At 42.7% G+C, this 25,862-nt stretch overlaps 1 protein-coding gene across 1 annotated transcript in view; it reads left to right on the forward strand.

The window, feature by feature from the left end:
- LOC114548913 (melanoma receptor tyrosine-protein kinase) overlaps window positions 1-25,862 on the forward strand; it is a 58,549-nt gene that overhangs the window by 32,154 nt on the left and 533 nt on the right. The window contains exons 4-26 of the mRNA XM_028568942.1: window positions 2,389-2,523; window positions 2,847-2,915; window positions 4,438-4,556; window positions 5,937-6,078; window positions 7,560-7,673; window positions 8,031-8,157; window positions 8,990-9,063; window positions 9,258-9,348; window positions 10,052-10,251; window positions 10,565-10,697; window positions 11,468-11,558; window positions 11,950-12,107; window positions 12,286-12,318; window positions 13,133-13,277; window positions 14,325-14,447; window positions 15,268-15,366; window positions 16,935-17,120; window positions 18,520-18,675; window positions 19,682-19,757; window positions 22,219-22,365; window positions 22,479-22,576; window positions 24,149-24,292; window positions 25,477-25,570. Coding sequence (XP_028424743.1) covers window positions 2,389-2,523; window positions 2,847-2,915; window positions 4,438-4,556; window positions 5,937-6,078; window positions 7,560-7,673; window positions 8,031-8,157; window positions 8,990-9,063; window positions 9,258-9,348; window positions 10,052-10,251; window positions 10,565-10,697; window positions 11,468-11,558; window positions 11,950-12,107; window positions 12,286-12,318; window positions 13,133-13,277; window positions 14,325-14,447; window positions 15,268-15,366; window positions 16,935-17,120; window positions 18,520-18,675; window positions 19,682-19,757; window positions 22,219-22,365; window positions 22,479-22,576; window positions 24,149-24,292; window positions 25,477-25,570 — 2,754 coding nt within the window. The remainder of the gene's footprint in view (window positions 1-2,388; window positions 2,524-2,846; window positions 2,916-4,437; window positions 4,557-5,936; window positions 6,079-7,559; window positions 7,674-8,030; window positions 8,158-8,989; window positions 9,064-9,257; window positions 9,349-10,051; window positions 10,252-10,564; window positions 10,698-11,467; window positions 11,559-11,949; window positions 12,108-12,285; window positions 12,319-13,132; window positions 13,278-14,324; window positions 14,448-15,267; window positions 15,367-16,934; window positions 17,121-18,519; window positions 18,676-19,681; window positions 19,758-22,218; window positions 22,366-22,478; window positions 22,577-24,148; window positions 24,293-25,476; window positions 25,571-25,862) is intronic.

Consider the following 25,862-nt stretch of genomic DNA (forward strand, 5'->3'; position numbering starts at 1 on the left):
ATGAGACAGACACACACAGATACACACACACACACACACACACACACACACACACACAATGAGACAGAGGCACACACAGAGACACACACACACACACAATGAGACAGACACACACACACACACACACACACACACACACACACACACACACACACACACACACAGAAATGAGACACACACACACACACACACACACACACACACACACACACACACACACACACACACACACACACCTATCTTTGTGGGGACTTGTCATTGACATAATGCATTCCCTAGCCCCTTACCCTAACCTTAACCATCACAACTAAATGCCTAACCTTAACCCTTACCCTAACCTTAACCATCACAACTAAATGTCTAACCTTAACCCTTACCCTAACCTTAACCATCACAACTAAATGCCTAACCTTAACCCTTACCCTAACCTTAACCATCACAACTAAATGCCTAACCTTAACCCTTACCCTAACCTTAACCATCACAACTAAATGCCTAACCTTAACCCTTACCCTCACCCTAACCATAACCTAATTCTAACCCTAATCCTAAAACCAAGTCTTAACCCTCAAACAGCCCTTTAAACTCGTGGGGACCAGCATTTTGGTCCCCACGAGGCTGTGCAGACCCCACAAGTATACTGTAGTCCCCGGTTTTTGGACCCCACGAATATATTAGAAAACGGGTACACACACACACACACACACACACACACACACACACACACAGACACACACACACACACACACACACACACAAACACACACATATACACACAGACACAGACATACACACACAGACACACAGACACACACACACACACAGACACACACACAGACACACACACAGACACACACACACACACACACACACACACACACACAGTGATTTCCTTACAGTTGACTACACAGTTTACTGCCCACTTTGTTACGCTTCATTTCATTTTTACAAGCGGCTGACGAGTGCTGGGCGTAGTTTACACACCGTTTAGAAACCGTTCGTCAACGCCAGACTGTGTCCTGGCACCAGGAAATAGACCGCACCCATACCAGCTTTGGCTGAAGATGTTTCAGGGGCATTAAGTGGACTTAAAGGGGATTTTGTGGCTCTGCGTCTAAGGCTGGACGTGTACAAACATGAGCTCTGGTACTGACTACGTGTGATGTCATTTAGTTTAAATGCAAGAAAGAAACATTGACTTTCCACACTAAAATACTAAAATAATTTGTTCTGTAGATCGTTCAAAAAAGAATCCTTGTATCTCGCTTTCCTAATACGCTGTTTAACTGAGTTATTTAATATTTAAATGGCTACAGCATCTAATTTAAGTCTTTAACCCCTTTGCTTTCAGGTGATTAATGTGTGGGTGAGGGTGTGGATGGCTTGCTTCAAAAAACTCCTATTGTCACTTATTGTCCAAAATCTACAACTTTTGGTATGTTGCGACATCGATGTGCACAACATACCTGTTGCAATAAGTCCACAATTTAAAAAAACTTGGGCTCCACACACACACACACACACACACACACACACACACACACACACACACACACACACACACACACACATCATAATAATGTGTTGCACATACAGTACAGGCCAAAAGTTTGGACACACCTTCTCATTCAATGCGTTTCCTTTTTATTTTCATGACTATTTACATTGTAGATTCTCACTGAAAGCATCAACACTATGAATGAACACATATGGAATTATGTACTTAACAAAAAAGTGTGAAATAACTGAAAACATGTCTTATATTTTAAGTAGCCACCCTTTGCTTTTTTATTAATAAGGGAAATAATTCCACTAATTAACCCTGACAAAGCACACCTGTGAAGGTAAAACCATTTCAGGTGACTACCTCATGAAGCTCATTGAGAGAACACCAAGGGTTTGCAGAGTTATCAAAAAAAGCAAAGGGTGGCTACTTTGAAGAATCTAAAATATAAGACATGTTTTCAGTTATTTCACACTTTTTTGTTAAGTACATAATTCCATATGTGTTCATTCATAGTTTTGATGCCTTCAGTGAGAATCTACAATGTAAATAGTCATGAAAATAAAAAGGAAACACATTGAATGAGAAGGTGTGTCCAAACTGGCCTGTACTGTACATACACACGCAGTTGCACACAAACACGCAGTTGCACGCACGCACACACACACACACACACACACACACACACACACACACACACACACACACACACACACACACACACACACACACACACACACACACACACACACACACACACACAGTCCCTCACTCACACACAGACATAGACACACACGCGCACGCACGCAAACACACACACACACACACCCCTTTAAGCTGGGCTGGATTAATTTGTAGATGCTTAATCTTGATCTTGTCCTCAGAGATTCTGAAAGGAGGCGTAAAGATGACCAACAATCCGTTGCTATGCAACACGGAGACAATCCAGTGGTGGGACATCCTGGACAGAAGCAGCAACCCCAGCATGGTTTTTAAGACAAACACCTTCACACCTAAATGTATGTGGAAGGAATGATCACGTTTCCGGTTTCAGTTGGGACCAACCGCCTGTTACGGAGTATTAATATGTGTGTGTGTGTCTCTGTGTGCATGTATGTGTGTGTGCGTGTGTTTGTGTCTCTGCGTGCGTGTGTGTTTGTGTCTCGCTGCGTGTCTGCATGTGTGTGTCTGTGTGTATGTCTCTGTGTTTGCGTGTGTGTGTGTCTCTGCGTGCGTGCGTGTCTGTGTGTGTGTGTGTGTGTATGTGTGTGTGTGTGTGTGTTTTTGTGTGTGTGTGTGTGTCTCTGTGTGTGTGTGTGTGTCTCTGTGTGTGTGTTTCCAGGTCAGCAGTGTGATCCCGGCTGTTTTAACGGCTCATGTTGGGCAGCAGGACCGGATCACTGCCAGAAATGTAAACACTCAATCACACAATCACTGACTACGTTTACGTGCAAAACAAATTCTACTTTCTGCTCTTATTCTGAAAATAACAACATTCCTAATAAACTGATTACATAGCTAATGAAAAGTAATGTTTCACTATTTTTTCTCGTTTACATGCACACATACAATTAGTTTTTCACAGGAAAGTACAGCATCCCTCTTTCATTTATTCAACCACCTTCTTGAAAAGGTCGGTGTATGCATATCCAAAATACATAAAGGGCCCTATCTTGCACTCAGCGCAATTGACTTTGTACACCGACGCATGTATCATTCCTATTTTGCACCCCACGCACAGCGGACTTTTCCCTCCCCCGACGCACGTCAGTAAATTAGGGAATGTATTTGCGCTCCCGGGGCGGTTCAGCGAAAAAGAGGAGGCGTGTTCAGGCGCAAACGTTCCCTGGTGCTATTTTGCAGTTTCAGAAAACAATTCTGCCAAAAACCTGGTCTAAAGTCAGTGATGCTATTCTAAAGTCAGTGGTGCTAGTCTAAAGTCAGTGGTGCTAGTCTAAAGTCAGTGATGCTATTCTAAAGTCAGTGGTGCTAGTCTAAAGTCAGTGATGCTAGTCTAAAGTCAGTGATGCTATTCTAAAGTCAGTGGTGCTAGTCTAAAGTCGGTGGCACTAGTCTAAAGTCAGTGGTGCTAGTCTAAAGTCAGTGGTGCTAGTCTAAAGTCAGTGGTGCTAGTCTAAAGTCGGTGGCACTAGTCTAAAGTCAGTGGTGCTAGTCTAAAGTCAGTGGTGCTAGTCTAAAGTCGGTGGCACTAGTCTAAAGTCAGTGGTGCTAGTCTAAAGTCAGTGGTGCTAGTCTAAAGTCGGTGGCACTAGTCTAAAGTCAGTGATGCTAGTCTAAAGTCAGTGGCGCGTTATTCAGATGCTATTTTAGGGGCGCATGCTTGGCCATAATCATCTACACGGACGCAGCAGTTCCCATTTTTGCAAACCATACATAATTACATGGAAAAATATTACTGAAAATGCGCTTCAGGTGTTAGAGGTGTTAGATAGATCATGAGGCACGTCATAATATCCGCCATGGAACAAGCGCTCCTTCTCTTAAAGGGAATGAGAGCTGATGCTCTGATTGGTTATTTTCACGTTACGCCCAAACCACACCTAGCTACTTCAGACCAACCCATTTTAGATTTGCGTCGGGCGCAAGAGTCATTTATCCCGCCGGTATCATAGCAACAGCGCCCGAGATCCGCCCACAAAGCTACTTGCGTTTTGCGTTTCATACTTGCGTTTCAGATCGTTAAAATAGGGCCCAATGTTTACAAGTAGCTGTGATCCACTATGAGGGGCCGTCTGGGACATTATTCACAATTACCTCACACAAGTGAAATGCTCACAAAACTGCTGAAATGCTTTCATACACACTACTGAAACGCTCTGGAAAGTGATTTGTGCAGTACATATTTTCAGTGTTCAAACCAAGATGTTCATGTTGAGGGGATGTGATGATGTATGTCTCTGTGCCTCTTTCAGTCACTAAGCTGCAGTGTGCCGAGCAGTGCAGCCGAAGGTGCCGCGGGCCCAAACCCAGCGACTGCTGTAACGAACACTGTGCTGCCGGCTGCTCCGGACCGCGAGCCACCGACTGCCTGGTCAGTCTTCTTCTTTCCGTTTCTGTGTGTCTATAGACAACGGTAGTTGCAGCCCTAGCATAGATCTATGCCAGGGCTGCAGCTACCGCTTATTTACATAGTTGATTATGTTCTGGATGAATGGATTAATTGTTTGTAATGATTCACCAAATCCAGATTTTTGGGGTTCAACCGAATCCCCTGGTTGAGATTGTGTTGACTCCTCCTCCCATCCTCAGTCCATGAACCCAGTAAACACATGAATGAAGTAAACAGGGACTGTCCTTCCTTTGCCCTACCTGAAGTTGCTGCATTCTGGCTGCTGTCTGGAGATCCCTTCCTGCACAACTCGTATTCTTCCAGATGTTTCAGACCAGATGTTGTAACAGCGGCCATGTTGTGTATAGTTTAGGGTCCTCGCCACCACCAGACCAATCAGCATTGAACAAATTGAACATGTAGCTGGACTTGAATGGCCTTCTTTTGACTGAAAGTACTGCCAAACAACAACTTTTTCTGCTCACCAGTTCCATTTCCACTTTCTCACAGCCTGCTGCATTGAACGCTCCACCTACGTAAACACCTTCCCGTAATCAACGGTTCAGTCATTACGGCGTATCGCGCGTAGTGCAAGTGTAGGGTTCGTTGGAAAAACATTCTAAGGTTCGGCAAAAACCAGAACCCCGTCAAAAAGCCCAATATTCAGCAGAATCCTGGATTCGTTGCCTCCCTGATAAAACCCAAGCTGCAGCAGCTGCTACAATTTCCATGTCAGCAGAAACGTGTGGGACAAAAACAACTTTCTAATATTTTCGAAAAGACTTCAGAAATATGGGATCTCGAAACTTACCTGTCTCCACCGGTGTCGAGTTCCTACGTCCGTCCCGCGTCCAGTTAGTTCCGTATCAGGTTCAGTTCACCGTGGAGGCAGCCTGGTCCCGTACGGAGATAGCGAACACAACGTGGCTCGGGATGCGTCCTGCACGGGTCGCTCGCTGCCAGCTCTGTGAATAAGAGGCAGAATGAATTCACTCCCTGTTCTTCCCCTCTAATGGTTCCCTTTAGGGGGACAGCCCTATTTTCCCACAGCCCGATGGTACCCACATTTCTAGGACATTTTCAAAATTAGGTCTTGTCTTCCTACATTTCCATTCAATTTATCCCTATCCTCCCTCAACATGTTTTAGGGTTAGGGGGATAACATCTGATTTGTCTGTGTTATTTTTTTGGACAATTTGTTTGAAAGAAAACCCAAATTTCTAATATAGAAACTTTTTGAAACTGCAGGCTTAAAGTACATATAGAACAGATATGTGTGATTATTTTTAATTGATTGACAGCCCTAAAACTACACTCACACATTTAAAAGCCTGTCTTTCTGTCTCTGCACTTGTCCTCCAGGCCTGCAGGGATTTTAACGACGACGGGACGTGTAAAGACGCTTGTCCTCCTCAGACTCTCTACGACCCAAAAACCCACCAGGTCGTCAGCAACCCTAACGCCAAGTTCACCTTTGGGGCTACCTGCGTCAAAGCCTGCCCATGTATGGACTTTACTTTCACCACTGTCATTCATTCCGAATAGAGATATTTAACCCTTGTGTTGTCTTCTGGGTCCAAACTGAAAATCAACACTTTTTCTGACGTTTGGTCTATTTTTTTTCGACACTTTTGGTGCCGTTTTCAATGTTTTTTTGGCACTTTTGTGGACGTTTAACACTTCTTTTCACTGCCATTTATAAACACCAATAACACCAACTTACTACCACTATAGTTTTACACTTAATGTTGGAATTCAAGGTCAATTACAAACCTAGTTTATAGGAAACTATACCTGATTCTTGAGTTAAAGGTCCCATGGCATGGTGATCTTTTGATGCTTTTATATAGGCCTTAGTGGTCCCCTAATACTGTATCTGAAGTCTATTTTATATAGACCTTAGTGGTCCCCTAATACTGTATCTGAAGTCTCTTTTATATAGACCTTAGTGGTCCCCTAATACTGTATCTGAAGTCTCTTTTATATAGACCTTAGTGGTCCCCTAATACTGTATCTGAAGTCTCTTTTATATAGACCTTAGTGGTCCCCTAATACTGTATCTGAAGTCTCTTTTATATAGACCTTAGTGGTCCCCTAATACTGTATCTGAAGTCTCTTTTATATAGACCTTAGTGGTCCCCTAATACTGTATCTGAAGTCTCTTTTATATAGACCTTAGTGGTCCCCTAATACTGTATCTGAAGTCTCTTATTAAAAAGACCTTAGTGGTCCCCTAATACTGTATCTGAAGTCTCTTTTATATAGACCTTAGTGGTCCCCTAATACTGTATCTGAAGTCTTTTATATAGACCTTAGTGGTCCCCTAATACTGTATCTGAAGTCTCTCTATATATATATATATATATATATATATATATATATTTTTTCTGCTCTTTTAAGGTAATACACTAATACACTGCATAAATATTTATATTTCATTCATATTACTATAAACCACCTTCTGCAAACCTACTGTATACACTGCAATATATTTCTTGTCCTGTCTATACTTTGTAAATCACATTGCACTTTTCTGCTTTTTTTGCACTTCTGGTTGGAAGTAAACTACATTTTGTTGTCTTTTTACTCAATCACAATGACAATAAAGCTGAATCTAATCTAATTTATTCTAAAATATATAATGCCACTGTGAGGCCTGCCACCGCCCCCTACAGGCTGCAGGGTTTATTACAGCCACAACATGAAAAATTCGGACAGAACAAACAACTTCCAGATTTAGCTGAAGGATTGTGACAGTTAGAGGGGAAACTAACAGTTTACACCTCAGCGTGTGTTTGGGAAAGTAGATGTGCATGTTATTCTTACTGTGAAGGATTGAAGATGAATGTGGAATAAAAACATGATTTCTCTGGTTCTGCTGCATCGACAGCGCTATACTGTAAGAGTGCAACAATTAATCAGTAGAGGGCTCCTTTAAGTTTTGGTAGAAATTAATAAAATAAAATGCTTTTTGATTGCTTTTAGATAACTACGTGGTGACAGGTGGATCGTGTGTTCGTACCTGCGGAGCTGGGATGTACGAGGTGGAGGAGAACGGAGTCCAACGCTGCAAGGCATGTGACGGTCCCTGTCCTAAAGGTAGGTAGAGAGAGAGACAGGCAGGCAGACAGACAGACACTTAGACACAGACAGACAGACAGACAGACACAGACATATAGACAGACAGAAAGAAAGACACATAGACAGACAGACAGACACAGACATATAGACAGACAGAAAGAGACAGACAGACAGACAGACACACAGACAGACAGACAGACATATAGACAGACAGAAAGACACATAGACAGACAGACACATAGACACAGACAGACACATAGACATATAGACAGACAGACAAGCAGACACATACATAGACATACCGACACAGACACATAGACACAGACAGACAGACAGACAGACAGACGGATAATAAGACCCTTTTCTCTCCTCCAGTCTGTGATGGTGTTGGGGTGGGCGCTCTGATTAAGACGACGGCCGTGAATGCCTCCAACATCGAGTCCTTCAGGAACTGCACCAAGATCAACGGGGACGTGTCCCTCATTGGGACGTCCTTCAATGGGTGAGACGCTCCCCAGGGGGCCGCTGGGTTTAATATTCACTCTTTTTTTTTTTTCTTAAAATATTATGACGTCAGCACCGAAAACGTCAAAAAGTGTTGACAAAAAAGTCAAAGAAAGCGGCAAAATAAGTGTTGAGTTTTAACATTGACCAGGGAGGACAACCTCAGTGTTAAAGAAGACTTGGGACTAGTGATTGAAAACAAACTCATTATGAAAACCTCAATCAAGAGAGAAGTTCAGGCTTATTTTCTCACAACACACGTGTCGCCCCCCTGCTGGAAATCAGATAGAATGCAGGATCAAGGCATTTGCATCACTTGGCTGAACCGGATAGGCTGTCCTTTCTTTTTATCCAGTCTGGGACTAGCCTAGAAATCTAGACGCACCTTAGTGGCAGCAAGTAATTTGCAGCCAGGGTCGTCTAGCAACTCACAGTTGTATTGCGAGCTGGAAAAACCAAACTCTGGTCAGGCCAATCACATTGTGTATAGAGTAGGTGGGCGGGCCTTATGGCTGCTGGGAACAGCGGTCTTCTGGAAGACTTGGAGTTCAGCTTTTCTTTGAGAAAAGAACAAAGAACGACACTGAAGTTATTCTTAAAAAAGGAAGATGTGTTCGCAGTTTAAAGTTGAATCTATCAGCTAGCGCTGCTCTGGTTGGTTGTAGCGCTATCCTATTGCGTGCAGAGAGAATATGAAAGACAACCGTTTATCCCGCCCCTAGGATTGAGCCCTGACCAATGGTGAGTTCCCAGACCCAACATCTGGATGTGGGGCTGGCTTGTCAGGCTAGTCTTGAAACTAACGGCTTCGCTTTCATTGGCTGTTCCAGGGACGCGCACTATAAAATCCCGCCCATGGACCCGGCTAAACTGGAGTACTTCAGGACAGTGAAGGAAATTACAGGTGGGTCAGAGGTTGTCTTTGGGCCAAACTCTGAATTGTTTTGTCTGTTTTGTTAACATAGACTAATGGAATAAGGCTTTTAAAACTTAAACTTCTGTGTGTCCGTGTGTGTGTGTCTGTCCATGTGTGTTTGTGTCTGTGTCCGTTTGTGTGTGTGTGTGTGTGTGTGTGTGTGTGTGTGTGTTTTCCTTAAGGTTTTCTGTTGATCCAGTCCTGGCCGGAGAACCTGACGTCTCTGTCTGTGTTTGAGAACCTGGAGATCATCAGAGGAAGAACAACACACGCGTGAGTCAGCTGATTAACGGTTTAATTAACAGCAGGACTTTCACCTGACGCCGTCTTTAACTATTTTTTTTAACAGTCTTTAACCAGAGCCCGCCCTACAGTTGGCAAGATTACAGCTGCTTTTCTGTTTGTTTTTTTACACTTTTTGGGGTTTATTTCCAAAGTATGGTTGATTTTTTACGAAATTCTTTGTTGCGATTTTAATGCTTTCTTCAAGGTGTCGCCTTTTCGATGTTTTGTCGCACTTTCAAAGTTTTGGTCATTTTTAAAAAAAATTATCTTAAACTTTTCTTTACTTATTCAGACTGCCATTGCACCGAGCATTTACCTATCCTGCCGATAGCACGGGCCGGTACTGATCTTTACTCAAGCAAGGGGGGGGCGGGGGGTCTTCTTGTTTGTAGACAGAAACTGGTATCTTAACTTACCACACACCAAGGTCGGGGCCTCTGTCTGGTGCAACTTCCTCTTCCGTTCTCGCAACCTTTAAACAATGCACCTCTATGCCATAAAAGCCTAAACTGTTTTTATGACTTAAGCTTAATTTTCTGTGCATCAGATGTCACCCGGAGTACTTTTAACCACTTCCTCAATGACTGCACACAGCTCTTTTTCAACAAGCACTTACACACATTTTGTTAATAAAATATTTCTACAGTATCTAAACGTTAAATGTGTATTTTGTTGATTGTGTCCGGTCCAGGCAGCACAGTCTGGCCGTGGTGCGGGCCAAGCACCTGCGCTGGCTGGGTCTGCGCTCTCTGAAAGAGGTGAGTGCCGGCTTGGTGATCCTGAAGGACAACTCTGAGCTGTGCTACACGCGGCCCGACCAGTGGACGCGCCTCTTCAGATCCAGAGACCAGACAGTCAGCATGCGCCAAAATGCTCCACCAGACTTCTGCGGTGAGTTCTGTAGGGAATTATGTCTAAAATAAGGCCCTAAGGCCTGTCAAATCGGACTCCAATTTATTAATTCCCGCGCCTTCTTACATTGTTTACCAGTACTCAAAGATCAATCTGAGATGAAGAGTTCAGTTAACCCTTGTGTTGTCTTACTGTTGACCATGCCACTTTCTCCAAAGTCCCCGCGACGCTCCCAGAATGCACTGCACGGCTGCTCCCGTAGAAATTAACGGGAAGTGTTTACGCTGACAATGGACAAACAGCGTTAGTGAAGTTAACATCATAAGAAGATCTTGTTGTCTCGCTAACACAGAAAAGCAGAATCGAACTTGTGACCTGGAGTGTACAGACGATGGCTGCTGGGGTCCGGGTCCCACCATGTGTGTCGCCTGTCGGCATTTCAACAGCAGGGGGCGCTGTGTGGCACACTGCAACCTGCTGCAGGGGTGAGAGAGACAACTTTAGTGACAGTACACTTAAAGAGTACTTACAGACTTTATAGACTTTTCAATTTACACAAAATAATCATTGGTTTAGAATGCTACAATGCTGTAACCGGCAGCCATGAATCAGGGCTGTAATGTAACCCTACAGGACAAATAGACAGAGATAGACCTTTTAGTTAAAGAGTAAGATCCTTTTAGTTTAACATGAAACATCCCCGAAATCACCATCACCTAACCCACCAGACTCCATGTAAATTATCAGGACTTTTATCATCTTAAAACACACTTCATTCAAAGTGGACAGAAACTAAATAAAACTATCAAAAGCCGTCTTGGTTCATCTTTCCACTGTTTCAACAATCACCACTCTGGTTTGGTTGAAATAAACCTTTAATTTACCCATTTACATACAAATATGCTGGCTCTATACATGCTAAAAAGTACTGATTAAAAGGATCTTACTCTTTAAGTAAAAGGTCTATCTCTGAAAGGATCCTTTCCGTAATGTTGTCAAACACTTAGAATAATAATCTGAGTCTGTCAGCGGCAGAAACAGAACTTTTAGTGGACGCTAACTGACCAAAAAACATGGAAAATAGGGCCAAGGTTGAAAAAACTTGACCCTTTAAGTATATATTTTGTGCAGGACTTTTCCCCAAGTAAAATATGTGAGTATAATAGAAACAGTCTGTTATTTGTATATTCAACACCTGCTATATGGGTTTAATTCACCTGATTTATGTATAAATTATATTTTGATGTTTCCGCAGCGAGCCCAGAGAGGTGGAGGTGAACAGTAGCTGTGTCCAGTGTCACCCAGAGTGTCTGATGAAGACCGGGACCCCGACCTGCCACGGACCAGTCAGTTGTTAACTACTGCCCCACACACACACACACACACACACACACACACACACACACACACACACACACACACACACACACACACACACACACACACACACACACACACACACACACACACACACACACACACACACACACACACACTAATGGATTAATCATTAAAGTAATTTTTTGTGCAAAAACGCCTCTGAAATATGAAAATCTTCCGCTCTTTTCTGTTTAACATATTAAACTGAACATCTTTAGCAAAAAAACAAGACATTTATAGACATTAGCTTGGACATTTTTACAAATTTTTAGATGAATCGTTCTGCACATTGGATAATGAAAATAACCGTTAGTTGCAGCCCCTAAATGTCCTCCCTGCCCCCGCCCCTCCCTGCAGGGTCCAGACCAGTGTTCCCAGTGTGCCCACTTTAAAGACGGCCCCCACTGCGTAGCACGCTGCCCCCACGGCGTGCTGGGAGACGGAGACACGCTGATCTGGAAATACCCCGACGGGTCGGGCCAGTGCCAGCCCTGCCACCAGAACTGCAGTGACGGGTGAGTTCCGCTTCTGATTCCTCCTGCAGAGACCATCAATCATTCAGGGACAGAAATATCTTGTTTTGCACTTTTGGTTGGATGTCAACTGCATTTCATTGGCTCTGTACCTGTACTCTGCTAAATGACAATAAAGTTGAATCTAATAAAGAGTGTCTGTGTCTCTGTCTGTGTGCAGGTGCTCTGGAGCCGGACTGTCTGGATGCACCGGGTAAAACTACAACTTTACCACCAAAGTTCACAGAAAAGCAGATTGCTTTTTGCTTTTTCCACAGCCAGAGGCATTCAGCAAATCCTCCAAACCATACGGCGATATGGGTCCTTTGTTCCTCCGCTCTAATACGACCTATTTTCCATCCGCAGTTTGGTGAGGTTCAGGCAGTGGTGTAGTCTATGTGATACGCAGGTATATCCCTCTAAGAAAGCTCCAGGATTTCCATATACCCATTTAAAAATGCCCAGTGACACGTAACATACTTTCCTATATTTTTGATATATTTTGAATTGTCATCTGTTTTTTCTTCTTCACATAGGCTAAATAAAGGTATTTCCACCGTAAATTGGTGCATAAAAGTGTATCAGAATACAGGAAATGAAGTCGATGCTCAAAACTTCCCTGGGGGAGGACACCCAGACCCCCCACTATGATATGGCCTCCCCTCCTCCAAAGGCAGATTCTGGCCAATATACAGTACAGTATACCCACTAAAATACATTAGACTACACCACTGGGTTCAGGCACCAAAATTACTACGTTCATTTGATAAAAAGATGGATGCTTGGGTTCAAATCAGAGGTGACTTCACTTCCTGAAGGTTACCACGTGACTCAGAACGTGACGTAGCTCTGTGTGCAACGAAATTGTCTTTGTTTTCTCGCGGGTCAGAGAAGTTACCCGATCAGCAGAGACGTGTATGGAAAACGTGTGCTCAGCGCGCCCCGTTTCAATTTAAATGAAGGTTTGGCTGTGTTTTTCGGGGGCTGAGCATGCTCTAAAACCCAGCGTCTGCTCTGTGTCCCATCAGTGCTACCACCCACTCCACGCTGGCGGCCGGCGTGGTTGGCGCGCTGCTGATCGCCGTCATTGTGTCGGTGGTCATCTTTGTGTTGCTGCGGCGACAAAGAATCCGGAGGAAGCGGACCCTGCGCCGCCTGCTGCAGGAGAGAGAGGTGTGAGAGTGTTGATTATAATTATGGAAAACTGTTTATACAGAAATAAGTTTTTGTTGACAAGAGACTCGACGGAGACAGACTCGAGTCACACTTAAGTCGCACAAACAGCTGACTTTAGACTTGACTTGCAACTTGACCCAAAAGACTTCAGACTTGACTCGGACTTGAGCTTCGAGACAACAACCGGTTTTCATGCAGTTATTGCTTTTTAAATCTAAATTCATTCATGTATTTCTATTTTCTTTTATTGGCGCATATACATTGGCGAAACGTATGACGAGCTGCATGTCCCCTGCCCTTTGCCATAATGTGCAACGTAATGCATGTGTTATGCCTTATGTGTGCACACTTGCATATAAAAAAACAATGCATTGATGATGGCGACACCAAGTCCTTCCGGTGTTGTGCCTTTTGTCATTAGTTTTCAATAACTTCGTTAACAGTGGCAGTAAGCCAACAGCTACATGCAAGGTGTGTGGCACCAAGATAAATGATGCCGGATCAACGTCAAACTTCATCAGGCATCTCAAAACGCACCCAGATAGGTCAGAAACCCACTCGCTAATGTGAAAGAGACGTTAAATTTAGCATATATTGTCCAAGGTAACAAGCTAACCATCGCAAAGTGCTAATGCTGGGAACAGGCACCTGGTATCTTTATAGTTGTATTCAGATCAGATGGCCAGAGACTTGAGACCTGGACTTCCAAAAAATGACTTGTGAACTTCTCTCCTAAAAGATAAAGGAGACTTATAACCTTAGGACTAAAAATGTGAAACAACACATCTACAATACGAGTGTACACAACTCCTGTTAATGTTTCAATCCTGTTTACATGGAAACTGGATCTGGCCTGAAACTATTTGGTGCCCTAGGCAAGATTTGTTGTTTGTTTGTTTGTTTTCTTAAAGATTTTGTCCTAATTGTCAAATAATTTGTTTTATTCGACTGCCGGCAGGCGCCCCCTAGCATTTCCTTATTTGGTCTATATGCCACGGGGCGGCCCTGCTGTAGATTTAAATAAATATTTTGTGTTTGCTGCAGCTGGTGGAGCCGCTGACTCCGAGCGGCGAGGCTCCGAACCAGGCGCTGCTCCGCATCCTGAAGGAGACAGAGTTCAAGAAAATCAGGGTGCTCGGCTCCGGGGCCTTTGGGACCGTCTTCAAGGTGAGAAGGTTTAATAATATATCATTATTCTCACACACAAATGATGTGTTTTTAACCAGGTCTATGGAAACCACACTTGCAAAAGAATGAAAGTGTTGTTGGCAGGAGTCCAGAAAAAAGCCACACACACACACACCTTAAAAGTCTGAACACAGCAGACAATAACAAAAAAGCAGCTGCCTGTAAAATCAACATCAGTTAGTTATAGACTATTATGGTCTTATGGAATTCATAACATAGCTCCAGGAGCTCCCACACACTGGCTGCGTGGCGTGGCGTTTCTATTGCCTGTCAGTTGCGTGTCAGCTGCGTGGCGTTGTCTATGTCTTTGCATACCAGAAAGGTGTCTGATGCGGCGCTGCTGCTGCTAGCCTTGTCTGGACACATAGATGTTTCCCATAAACAAACAAATATATACTGATCTGATTACAGCAAAGACAACGTCTGCAGTATTGACCAAAAAATAGGCTCCAGAATATTTTGTGCTGTATTGACAGGTGCAACATTTGAAAATCGACAATTATTTTTTATTCATTTTTTTAAATTACAATTAAATCTGCTTTTATGTCAAAACCTTTTGACATTGATTCAATTTTTTTGAAATGACATATAAACATCTTTTCCTATTCCATTTTGCCTGGATCAATTAAAAATCTGGTCCTTTTCTAGCATGTCAAAACCTTTCAAACAAAATCAACCTGACATTGGACACACCTTGGAGGAGGTCTAACTGTCGGGGCCATGTTGCATTCATAACATAACTCTAAGGATCATCGTCCTGCTGTTACTGTATTAATGTAATAAATATTTTATGTTTTAGGGTCTGTGGATCCCCGAGGGAGAGAACGTGAGGATCCCAGTAGCCATTAAAGTTCTCCGAGAGGCCACGTCACCTAAAGCCAACAAAGAAATCCTTGATGTAAGACTATGATTCTTCTTTTTCATTGATTGTTCCTCCTCTCCTTATCCCTCTCCCTCTGTATGTTTGTTGTTCCTTTCTTTCTGTTCTTCTCCCTCCCACAGAGTCCGGTTATTACTGACTTTGTGTGTGATTATTTTCAGTTGAAGCTGGATATTGGATATGTTTGATTTTACTTTAGTACTGAGATACTCACTAAAAGGATTATTAGGAACACCTGTTCAATTTCTCGTTAATGCAATTATCTAATCAACCAATCACATGTCAGCTGCTTCAATGCATTTAGGGGTGTGGTCCAGATCAAGACAATCTCCTGAACTCCAAACTGAATGTCAGAATGGGAAAGAAAGGTGATCTAAGCAACTTTGAGGGTTGCATGGTTGTTGGTGCCAGACGGGCTGGTCTGAGTATTTTACAATCTGCTCAGTTACTGGGATTTTCACGCAATAGGAAATCTGAAAATGAGGCTATAATTTGCACCAGCTCACCAAAATTGGACAAAATGTTGCCTGGTCTGATGAGTCTTGATTTCTGTTGAGACATTCAGATGGTAGAGTCAGATTTTGACGTAAACAGAATGAGAACATGGATCGGTCATGCCTTGTTACCACTGTGCAAGCTGGTGGTGGTGATGTAATGGTGTGGGGGGGTGCTATCCTTTCAATATAGGCCAACATTTCTAAAGAACGCTTCCAGCACCTTGTTGAATCAATGCCACAAAGAATTAAGGTAGTTCTGAAGGCAAAAGGGGGTCAAACACGGTATTAATATGGTGATCCTAATAATCCTTTAGGTGAGTGTAGATAGATACACTTAACGAAGCTGTATCAAGTCAATTGATGGTTAACTTATTACATTAGGTAATTGAATGGCTTGAGTCAAATATCTCTCCAGGCTCCTCCTGATTTCCTGTAGTGACCTTGGACTTTATTTCAGTGGTTCCCAAAACTTTCCCTCAAAGATCACTGGGGGTCCCTGTACCCAATTTAGAAAACATTGGCCTATTCTACTGGGCAAGTTTCACCCGGGGGTTTAGTCAAGACCAAGTTAGGATTAGAAATAACTCAAATGATTGGTTGCATTTGAAGAATTAAGTTTTACATGCAATCACACTCATGGTGTTAACACATAAATCAGACAATGCTCAGGCAAAATTTTGTGAAATCCCTGCACAATAAAGGTTTTAACAATGTGTGTGTGCTGTGTGTGTCTGTTATATATATGTGTGTGTGTGTGTGTGTGTGTGTGTGTGTGTGTGTGTGTGTGTGTGTGTGTGTGTGTGTGTGTGTGTGTGTGTGTGTGTGTGTATGCGTAAGCGCACAGGTCACAGGCTGTGGTCGGGGCTCTGTTCCAGCCCTAATGAGAAGTGCTGTGCATCACTGGTCATAATGAAGCTTGTCACAGAGATGGATGAGATTATGGCTCTTAAAGCCATGTGAAATAAATGTGTTTCTCCACATATTCCACTCACAGGAAATGGAAATGGAAAAGAAAGGAGACAACAGGGCGCTGCTATCACAGTGGAGCTCATTCTCTGTGTAATTGTGTGTGTGTGTGTGTGTGTGTAGGAGGCGTACGTGATGGCGAGCGTGGACCACCCTCACGTGTGTCGCCTGCTGGGGATCTGCCTGACGTCGTCCGTCCAGCTGGTCACTCAGCTGATGCAGCACGGCTGCTTGCTGGACTACGTCCGGCACCACCGGGAGAACATCGGCGGCCAGTGGCTGCTCAACTGGTGTGTCCAGATTGCCAAGGTGAGCCCCGACAATGCAACCGGTCCTCCAACCCCTCTCACCAGGATATCTGCCTTTTTGTTCCTCCCACCCCACCCACACAAGAGTTTTCTGTCCTCATATCTAAACCAGAGATGGTAGCGGTAGCAGTTTTAGGTTATGTTTAGACAGAAACAATTTGAAGAGAAAACGCAAAAAGTGGTGTTCTCACTTTTTATTCCGCGTTCAGACGAGCGTTGTGGGGGGGAAATCTGCGTGCATATGGTGACGCAAAAGTGTGTGAAATTTGATGTAGAATGCACACTTAAAGCTGACAATTTTGTCTGGACAGATGAGGAAGTGATCAAATATTTCGTTGTTTTCATCCGTGAGCGTAATCGTGTAAACATGGCCTTAGACAGGTTGATTGTTGCGATCGCGACATCACGAAATCCTGAAGGGACTGATAGAATCTGTCTGCTGCTTGAACAAATAACTTATGTGGGCTTTTTTCAGGGGAGGGCAGTCTCTGCCAAAGGTTATTATAGTGGATTCAGTTGGTCAGAAAGGTTTAGTTTTTATGTATTTAGTTTGAGTTGGTTTTTGTCAGGGCTGGGTATATAGTCTCAGGAGTGTGTAGCTACGTAAACACACAGAAAACACAGAGAAAATCTGCTTCCCCATCTCCGCCTGAGGCATCGACTGTCTGCAGCTCACTTTAAGCCTGCTGAGGTTCGTTATCCCGAACACAGCAGCAACCTCTGTGTGTGTGTGTCTGTGTGTGTGTGTGTGTGTGTGTGTGTGTGTGTGTGTGTTAGTTAATCTAGTCAATCTAGTTTTAAGTCTCATTTGGATTTTAAAGTGCTGGGAAAATCCCAAACAACAAGGTCAGTGTGAAATCTTTGTTGTGCAGCATTAAGCTGCCAGTTTACTCGCACCTGATTGGTCAGCTGTGTGGAGGTGAGAAAGGATTCAAGGTCTTTTGGTACACAACTATTTATGTCACTTTGCATGTGAACAACCCAGTCAAACCACAGACAAATGGACCATGGGCGAAGTTTCATCTAACCGTGTGTGTGTTTTTGCCTGTGTGTGTCTGTGCGTGTGTGTGTGTGGTTATGTGTCTATGTGTGTGTGTGTGTGTGTGTGTGTGTGTGTGTGTGTGTGTCGGTGATTGCGCGTGCGTGTGTGTTTATGTATGTATCTGTCTGTCTGTGTGTGTGTTTATGTATGTGTCTGTGTGTGTGTGCGTGTGTGTGTTTTATGTGTGTGTGTCTGTGTGTGTGTCTGTGTGTGTCTTTGTGTGTGTTTGTGCGTGTGTGTGCGCGCGTTTTTGTGCATGCGTGTGTGTCTGTGTGTCTGCGTGTGTGTGGGGGTCTGCGTGTGTTTCTGTGTGTATGTGTGTGTGTGTGTGTCTGTGTGTGTTTGCGCGTGTGCGTAGGGGATGAACTACCTGGAGGAGCGTCACCTGGTGCACCGAGACCTGGCGGCGAGGAACGTCCTGGTGAAAACTCCGAACCACGTCAAGATCACAGACTTCGGCCTCGCCAGGCTGCTGACGGCCGACGAGAAGGAATACCACGCTGACGGGGGGAAGGTGCGCCCGTTACTTATCAAACCTCTTTAATCCTTAAAATAAAATAACACCTGGCTTCATGTTAGGAGGAGAAATCAGTGGACAGCAGGGATGTAACGATTCACTCAACTCACAATATGATTCAGGATTTTAAGTTAACATATTTCAGGACTTTAACAGAATGAGCTACAGACAAAGGATTCATTTTTTATCCCAAATGGTTGTAATCTTTGCACATTTTTTTCCATTTTTAACATATTCACAATGGAACGTTACATCCCTAATGTAAAGATTTTGGAGATGCAGTTTCTCTCTGCTTCTCGTCTTTGTGCTAAGCTAGGCTAAATATGCACAGACATGATATCCATCTGCTCATCTGATAAGATAAATAAGATATACTTTATTGTTATCAGTTTTGGACTCTCTCCCTTCCGCAGCTTTACAAAGACAACACAAAATACAGAAAATAAGCATCTCTCAACACATACTCTCATGCAACACAAACATGCTCTCATATACATTAGACTGGTCCCTATATAGTAATACTCTCATATACATTAGACAGGTACCTATATAGTAAACACTAACTCCTTTCAGTGGCAGATTCTGTACAACACTGTACGTATTGCACAAAATGACACAATGCACTGACATAATGCACAACCCAAATAGCCTAAATATTGCACAACTAACATATTGCACAACCCCAATAGCCTACGTATTGCACAAATGACACATTTCCACCTAACTTATGCTGTACTCAAAATATGTTGAACAATCCAACAGCCCATTTATTGCACCACTAACATATTGCATAACCCCAATAACCTACTTATTGCATGATGACATGACCCAGCCAGCCTACATATTAGGGTTGATAATTTCAATGGACATTAATGACAGTCTTTGATTCCCTAAAATGCTCAGAAGCTTCTCCTAAACCATGTATTGGTTTTAAAATATAAACCACCTGTTACTTTAACTTATTTTCTCCAGGAGTGAGTTTGTCCCGCTCTGCTCTTTGCAGGTTCCCATTAAGTGGATGGCGTTGGAGTCAATCCTCCAGTGGACCTACACACATCAAAGTGACGTCTGGAGCTATGGTGAGTCAACCTTTGGCTCTCCAGCCTGTACAGGGCCCCGTGTTGGGAATTTTGTCTAAATAAGGCCCTAAGACCTGTCAAATCTGATTCCAATTTATTAATTCCTCTTTCTATTGGACTTAAGTTTACAAAAACACAAGAACCAATCTGAGACGAAGAGTTCAGTTAAGCAAAGTTTACTGAGTCCAGCATAAGAGGTACAACACAAGAGTGGGTTCACAAAGCACAGACTAAGTTTCCCTAGCAACAGACATCATGTCAGAGCTCAGTCCACCAAGTTGTCCTCCGAAATGAGAGCTCCGTCTATTCTCTCCCTCAAGCTTTTATCCTATCCTCACAGGGGGGGGTGTCTTCTAGTTTCTTAGGCAGAAACGGTTACCTTGCACAGACGCAAACACCAAGTTCCGGGCCTATTTTTATGACTTAAGCTCAACTTTCTGTGCATCAGATGTCACCCAGAGTGCTTTTAACCACTTCCTCAATGACTGCACACAGCTCTTTTGCGACGAGCACATCCACACATTTTGTTAATACTAATTTTCTACACCCACTGTCACGTTAGATTTAGGAAAACCTGTAGTAAGACTACAGTTTATTCTCCTGAGTCCTTATGTTTTTTTTTCGCCCAGCATATTTCCTTGGATTAGGGTGGCGCCAAGATCTTGGTTGCAGCTACGCTCTGTGATGCCCTGCAGTGTCAGGCTCCATCCCGCTACGTCCACCCATGCTTTGCTGGGCCACGCTACATCCTGTACGCCCTGCAGTGCCCTGCTATGACATGAACTACTACCACTACCATTGTAGTCACTGTTCCATTATCTTTATTGTGACTATTATTGCCACAGTTCATCACACCCCCATCAGACACCTCCTACCAAGAGTCTGGGTCTGCCGAGGTTTCTTCCTAAAAGGGAGTTTTTCCTCGCCACTGTCGCATTAGCCACTGCTAATGCTAGCTCTTGGGGGAATCACTGGAATTGTTGGGGCTTTGCAAATTATAGAGTTTGGTCTAGACCTACTCTATCTGTAAAGTGTCTCGAGATAACTGTTATGATTTGATACTATAAATAAAATTGAATTGAACCTGCTCTGACTGTTTCCAGTGAATCTATTCCTGGTCAGAAATCCAAAAGCCACAGATGCATTTTCCCGTGCTGCTGGAGCTGTGGGATGTTTAATTTTCCTCCTAACAGAGGGCTGGTTCCGGCAGGACAACACGGAGTCAGAATTCCCTGCAGATTAACCACAAATTAAAAATAAATCAAATAAGTTTGATTGTGAAATCCCTCCAAGCAGAAAAACTGTCCGCTTAATTCCGCTGATTTTCATTCTGAATCACCGCTGAAAACTGTAAAACGTGTTTAGGTCTGGTGATCAGAAAATGAGCAACAAACTGCTTTAGTTTTGAACATAGTTGTTGAGATCCAGAACTCGTGAAGCTTTCACACTTTCCATTTAAAAAGAGGGAAGCAGCCGCCTGAAATCTGACTCCTCTGTGACATTCACATAGTTTCTCTAATTAGTTTATTTTGATCCCGTTTTGTTCTGCATTTAGCTCCAATCTCATGATGCTTATCCCCTGTGTAGTCTTCCCGTCGACCACGCGACTTTGTTTTTCTGGGTCAGTATAAAATAGGGGCGACCTCTAGCTCACCCAGTAGGAGCGTGCGCCCCATTTACGCTGAGTCCTTTGCAGCAGCCTGGGATTTAAATCCAACCTGCGGCCCTTTGCTGCGTGTCCATCCCTCTCTTTCACTCCCCCCCTTTCCTGTCTATCCACTGTCATTATCAAATAAAGGTTAAAGCCCCCCAAAAACATCTTTAAATGTTTTTTTCTTTAGTCACTATTCCGTTCAGTGTTTTTCAATTTTTGTCACTTTTTCCGATGTTTATTTTTTCGCCGTTTGACTTTTTTTCGTCTTCTTTAACGTTTTTATGAAAAAAAAATTTCAAATGCTATAAAATTGACTAAAACTCCCAAATTCATTGAAAGTAGTGAACTGATCATTTATTTTACTTGTGAAGAGCGTCGTATATGGAACCATTGTCGTTTTTTATTTTGACAATTTGGTTGATGTTTTTGTCAGTTTTTTCCACATTTTTTGTCACTTTTTTTCCCATGTTTGTTGATTTTTTCGGCATTCTTTTATCCATTTTTTTTTTTTCAAACGCTATAAAATTGAATAAAACACCCAAATTCATTGAAAGTAGTGAACTGATCATTTATTTTTCTTGTGAAGAGTGTTGTAGGGAACCATCATCATTATATATTTTGACAATTTGGTTGAAAGAAACCCAAATGTTCTGATATAGAAACTTTTTGAAAATGGGTTAAATTTGACCCTGAGGACAACAGGAGAGTTATATCACAACAACATCCCTTTGTGTGTCTGAATGGTTAAATACCATCTCCCTAAAACATGTAAACACCTGTATATCCCGTTTGTTGTGTGTCCTGCAGGTGTGACGGTGTGGGAACTGATGACGTTCGGCTCCAAGCCGTACGACGGCATCCCGGCCAGCGACATCGCCGCCGTGCTGGAGCGAGGAGACCGGCTGCCGCAGCCGCCCATCTGCACCATCGACGTCTACATGATCATGGTGAAATGTAAGAGCCGGGGACACACACAGCGGGGAAGGAACAAAATGGTATCTGAACATCACTACCTGAAAGTCCAGTTGAGGAAATCTCTCTCTCTCTCTCTCCCTCCCTCCCCCTAGGTTGGATGATCGACCCGTCCAGTCGTCCCAGGTTCAGAGAGCTGATAGTGGAGTTCTCTAAAATGGCCAGAGATCCATCCAGATACCTGGTTGTTCAGGTACACATTGTTTGTTTTGTCAATGTCACTATTATGTGTACCTGTTAATATAGAGTGAATGAGTGCTGTATGACTGCTGGTTGTCTTTGTTAGTCTTACGTCACCTGCCTAGGGACTGCAGATGGAAAGTAGTTATTTTAACTAATTCTGGCATATTTACATGGTGTTTTTATACAACATTTTTGCTGACTTTTGTAGGAAGTGTCTGACACAAAAATTAAAAAAAATGTGACATGCTGCAATATTGGTCAATATTCAAATAATGTGCAATAACCCAAACTGCATATCACACTGTATATAAAACAATAATTATTTTTTCATATGTATATAGTGTCTCAACTGTGCACCTTACCCCCCCCTTTTTTTTTTGCACTACTTATTTTATTTTGTGTTATATTTTTTACGCATATGTTGACATTGGGAAAGGAGTTGCTTTTAATCTCATTGTACATGTATATAGACAATAAAGGCATTATATTCTTTTGCTTTTAACAAAAACAGAAACTAACTTTGTACTCACCAAGTTGCCATGATTTTAGGGACATAATGTTGAAATAGTTTACAGTTAATTATACAGATGACAGAAACACAAACGCAGCAAACAATCAAAGAAAGCAACGTGTGACAAAGGGGGAGAGCGGACACAAACAGGCTGGTTAAATACCTGAAGGTCTGATGAGAGAAGTGGGAACAGGTGTGGAGATGGACGGGGCCGGCAGATGATGGGAAACGGAGGGAAAGTCTGAGGACATCTGGTGGACGGATGGGGAAGTGAGACAGACTGAGACAGAATCAGCAAATACATGAGTGAAGTCAAGCTGTTGTGTTTATGTGTGTGCATGTGGAAGAGAAAAGCAGTCACACACAAAGGAGTAGGGCTGACTGATAATGCTCCTGTGAATTTTGCTGACTGAATGGATTAGTTGATTTGAGTTCCTCTACAAAAGCACCTCTTTAAACCTCATGTTGTCTTCCCGTAACTTTGTTATTTTCAAAATTTTAACATTTTGTTGTTGTTTTTCTCCACTTTTTGACTTTTTTGTCAATTTTATTCCATTTTTTTGGTCACTTTTTTGGCATTTTTTTAATTATGTTTTTGTCAATTTTTCAAATGTTTTTTTCCTCACTTTTTTCAATTTTTTTTGACACTTTTCCGATTTCATTGGTCACTTTTGTCAGCGTTTAAAAAAAATAATATTTTTGTCGATTTTTTTTTCCTGCGTTTTTGTAGCTTTTTCCAATGTTCTTTTGTAAACGGTTAAAATTATTGGAAATAACCCCCAGAAACCCCCCTCTGCTGCTAACAGTAATTACGTTTTAAGGTCAAACTTGGGCTTGTTGATCAAAATAAAAGAATAACGTAACCATTGCTTGACATCAGCACACGCCAACCCCCACAGATGCGGGTAGATTTCGGCAGTGGTAACACACTCCCTTTCACTAGACACTATTGCTAGGGGAGATGCTGAGTGGCTACAGTAGTTGTCAAGCCCTGGACATAATATTTTTGAGTATTGCTGAATAACGTGTCAAAGAATGAAGAAGAATAAATGTGAGCTGGCTGTGTTTCAGGGCGACCTCCCCAGTCCGACAGATAGCAGGTTTTACTCTCGCCTGCTGAGCTCAGACGACATGGAGGATGTGGTGGATGCTGAGGAATACCTGCTACCGTACAAAGGATTGGGTAACCAGGACAACCATACCTGCAGCGCCACGGTAACAAACACTTCGCTCTGTGTGACCTGAAGTCTTTAAAGTTGTAGTAACTTCAGTTCATTTGAACCTGAACACTAAGTGACTGATGGGAACAACAATCTCTGAAACTGGTCCAGTATTAAACAAGAAGCAAGCTGTAGTGTAACCCTACAGGACTAATGATCAGCATCAGTTAGTGTCCACTAAAAGTTCTGTTGTTGCTGCCGACAGACTCTGATTATTAGTGTCTGTGTCTGACAACATTATGGAAAGGATCTCTACAGAGATAGACCTTTTAGTTAAAGAGTAAGATCCTTTTAGTTTAACATGAAACAGGCCCAAAATCACCATCACCAAATTCCACCAGACTCCATGTAAATAATCAGCACTTTTATCATCGTAAAACAGACTTCATTCAAAGTGGACAGAAACTAAATAAAACTATCAAAAGCTGTCTTGGTTCATTTTTCCACTGTTCCAACAATCACCACTCTGGTTTGGTTGAAATAAACCCTTAATTTACCCATTTACATGTGAAGATATGCTGGCTGATTATTTACATGGAGTCTGGTGGAGATATGCTGGCTCTATACACGCTAAAAGTCCTGATTATTTACATGGAGTCTGGTGGAGATATGCTAGCTCTATACACGCTAAAAGTCCTGATTATTTACATGGAGTCTGGTGGAGATATGCTGGCTCTATACACGCTAAAAGTTGTGATTATTTACATGGAGTCTGGTGGAGATATGCTGGCTCTATACACGCTAAAAGTTCTGATTATTAACATGGAGTCTGGTGGAGATATGCTGGCTCTATACACGCTAAAAGTCCTGATTATTTACATGGAGTATGGTGGACATATGCTGGCTCTATACACGCTAAAAGTCCTGATTATTTACATGGAGTCTGGTGGGTTTAATGATGGTGATTTTGGGGCTGTTTCAGGCAGCTTTTTTGCTCAATACTGGACCAATTTTAAAGATTGTTGATCACATCAGTCACTTAGTCACAAATGCATGAGGAAAATAGGTTAACCTTTTAAAGCTGCAATTACGGATGAATTTGGCCATTTGTTTGTCACTCTGTCTTCAGTTTGTTCGACACGATGGGAAATATATTTGTGTTGCTGAAGAATAAAGAGATAAAAGTATTACGTTAATGAGTTGTACATCCTCCCGCTGCCTGTCTTTTCTTCCTGTCAGAACGGTTATCCAGTCAGAGAGAACAGCATCGCTCTGCGTTACATCACCGACCCGACACACAACACGCTGGAGAAAGAAGACTTCCCAGGCCATGGTACAGAATCTTTCATTCCTCCTGCTCTGGCGTTTCCCCCTCTCATTCCCACTGCTCTGGTGTTTCCCCCTCTCATTCCCCCTGTTGCTCTGGTGTTTCCCCCCCCTCAGTCCATGTGTACTTGTCTTATTTGTATATTTGTATTTTTCTATACTATGTTATGTGCCTATATGTATATTGTTGTCTCTATTGTCCAGTATGTGTCTATATTACTATTTGTCTACTGAATGTTTACTACTACATGTCTATTTGTTGAATGTATAGAAGTGTGAAAACGCCCTAAATAAACCTG

The sequence above is a fragment of the Perca flavescens genome, chromosome 22 (genome assembly GCF_004354835.1).
Source record: "Perca flavescens isolate YP-PL-M2 chromosome 22, PFLA_1.0, whole genome shotgun sequence".
NCBI classification, from domain to species: Eukaryota; Metazoa; Chordata; class Actinopteri; order Perciformes; family Percidae; genus Perca; species Perca flavescens.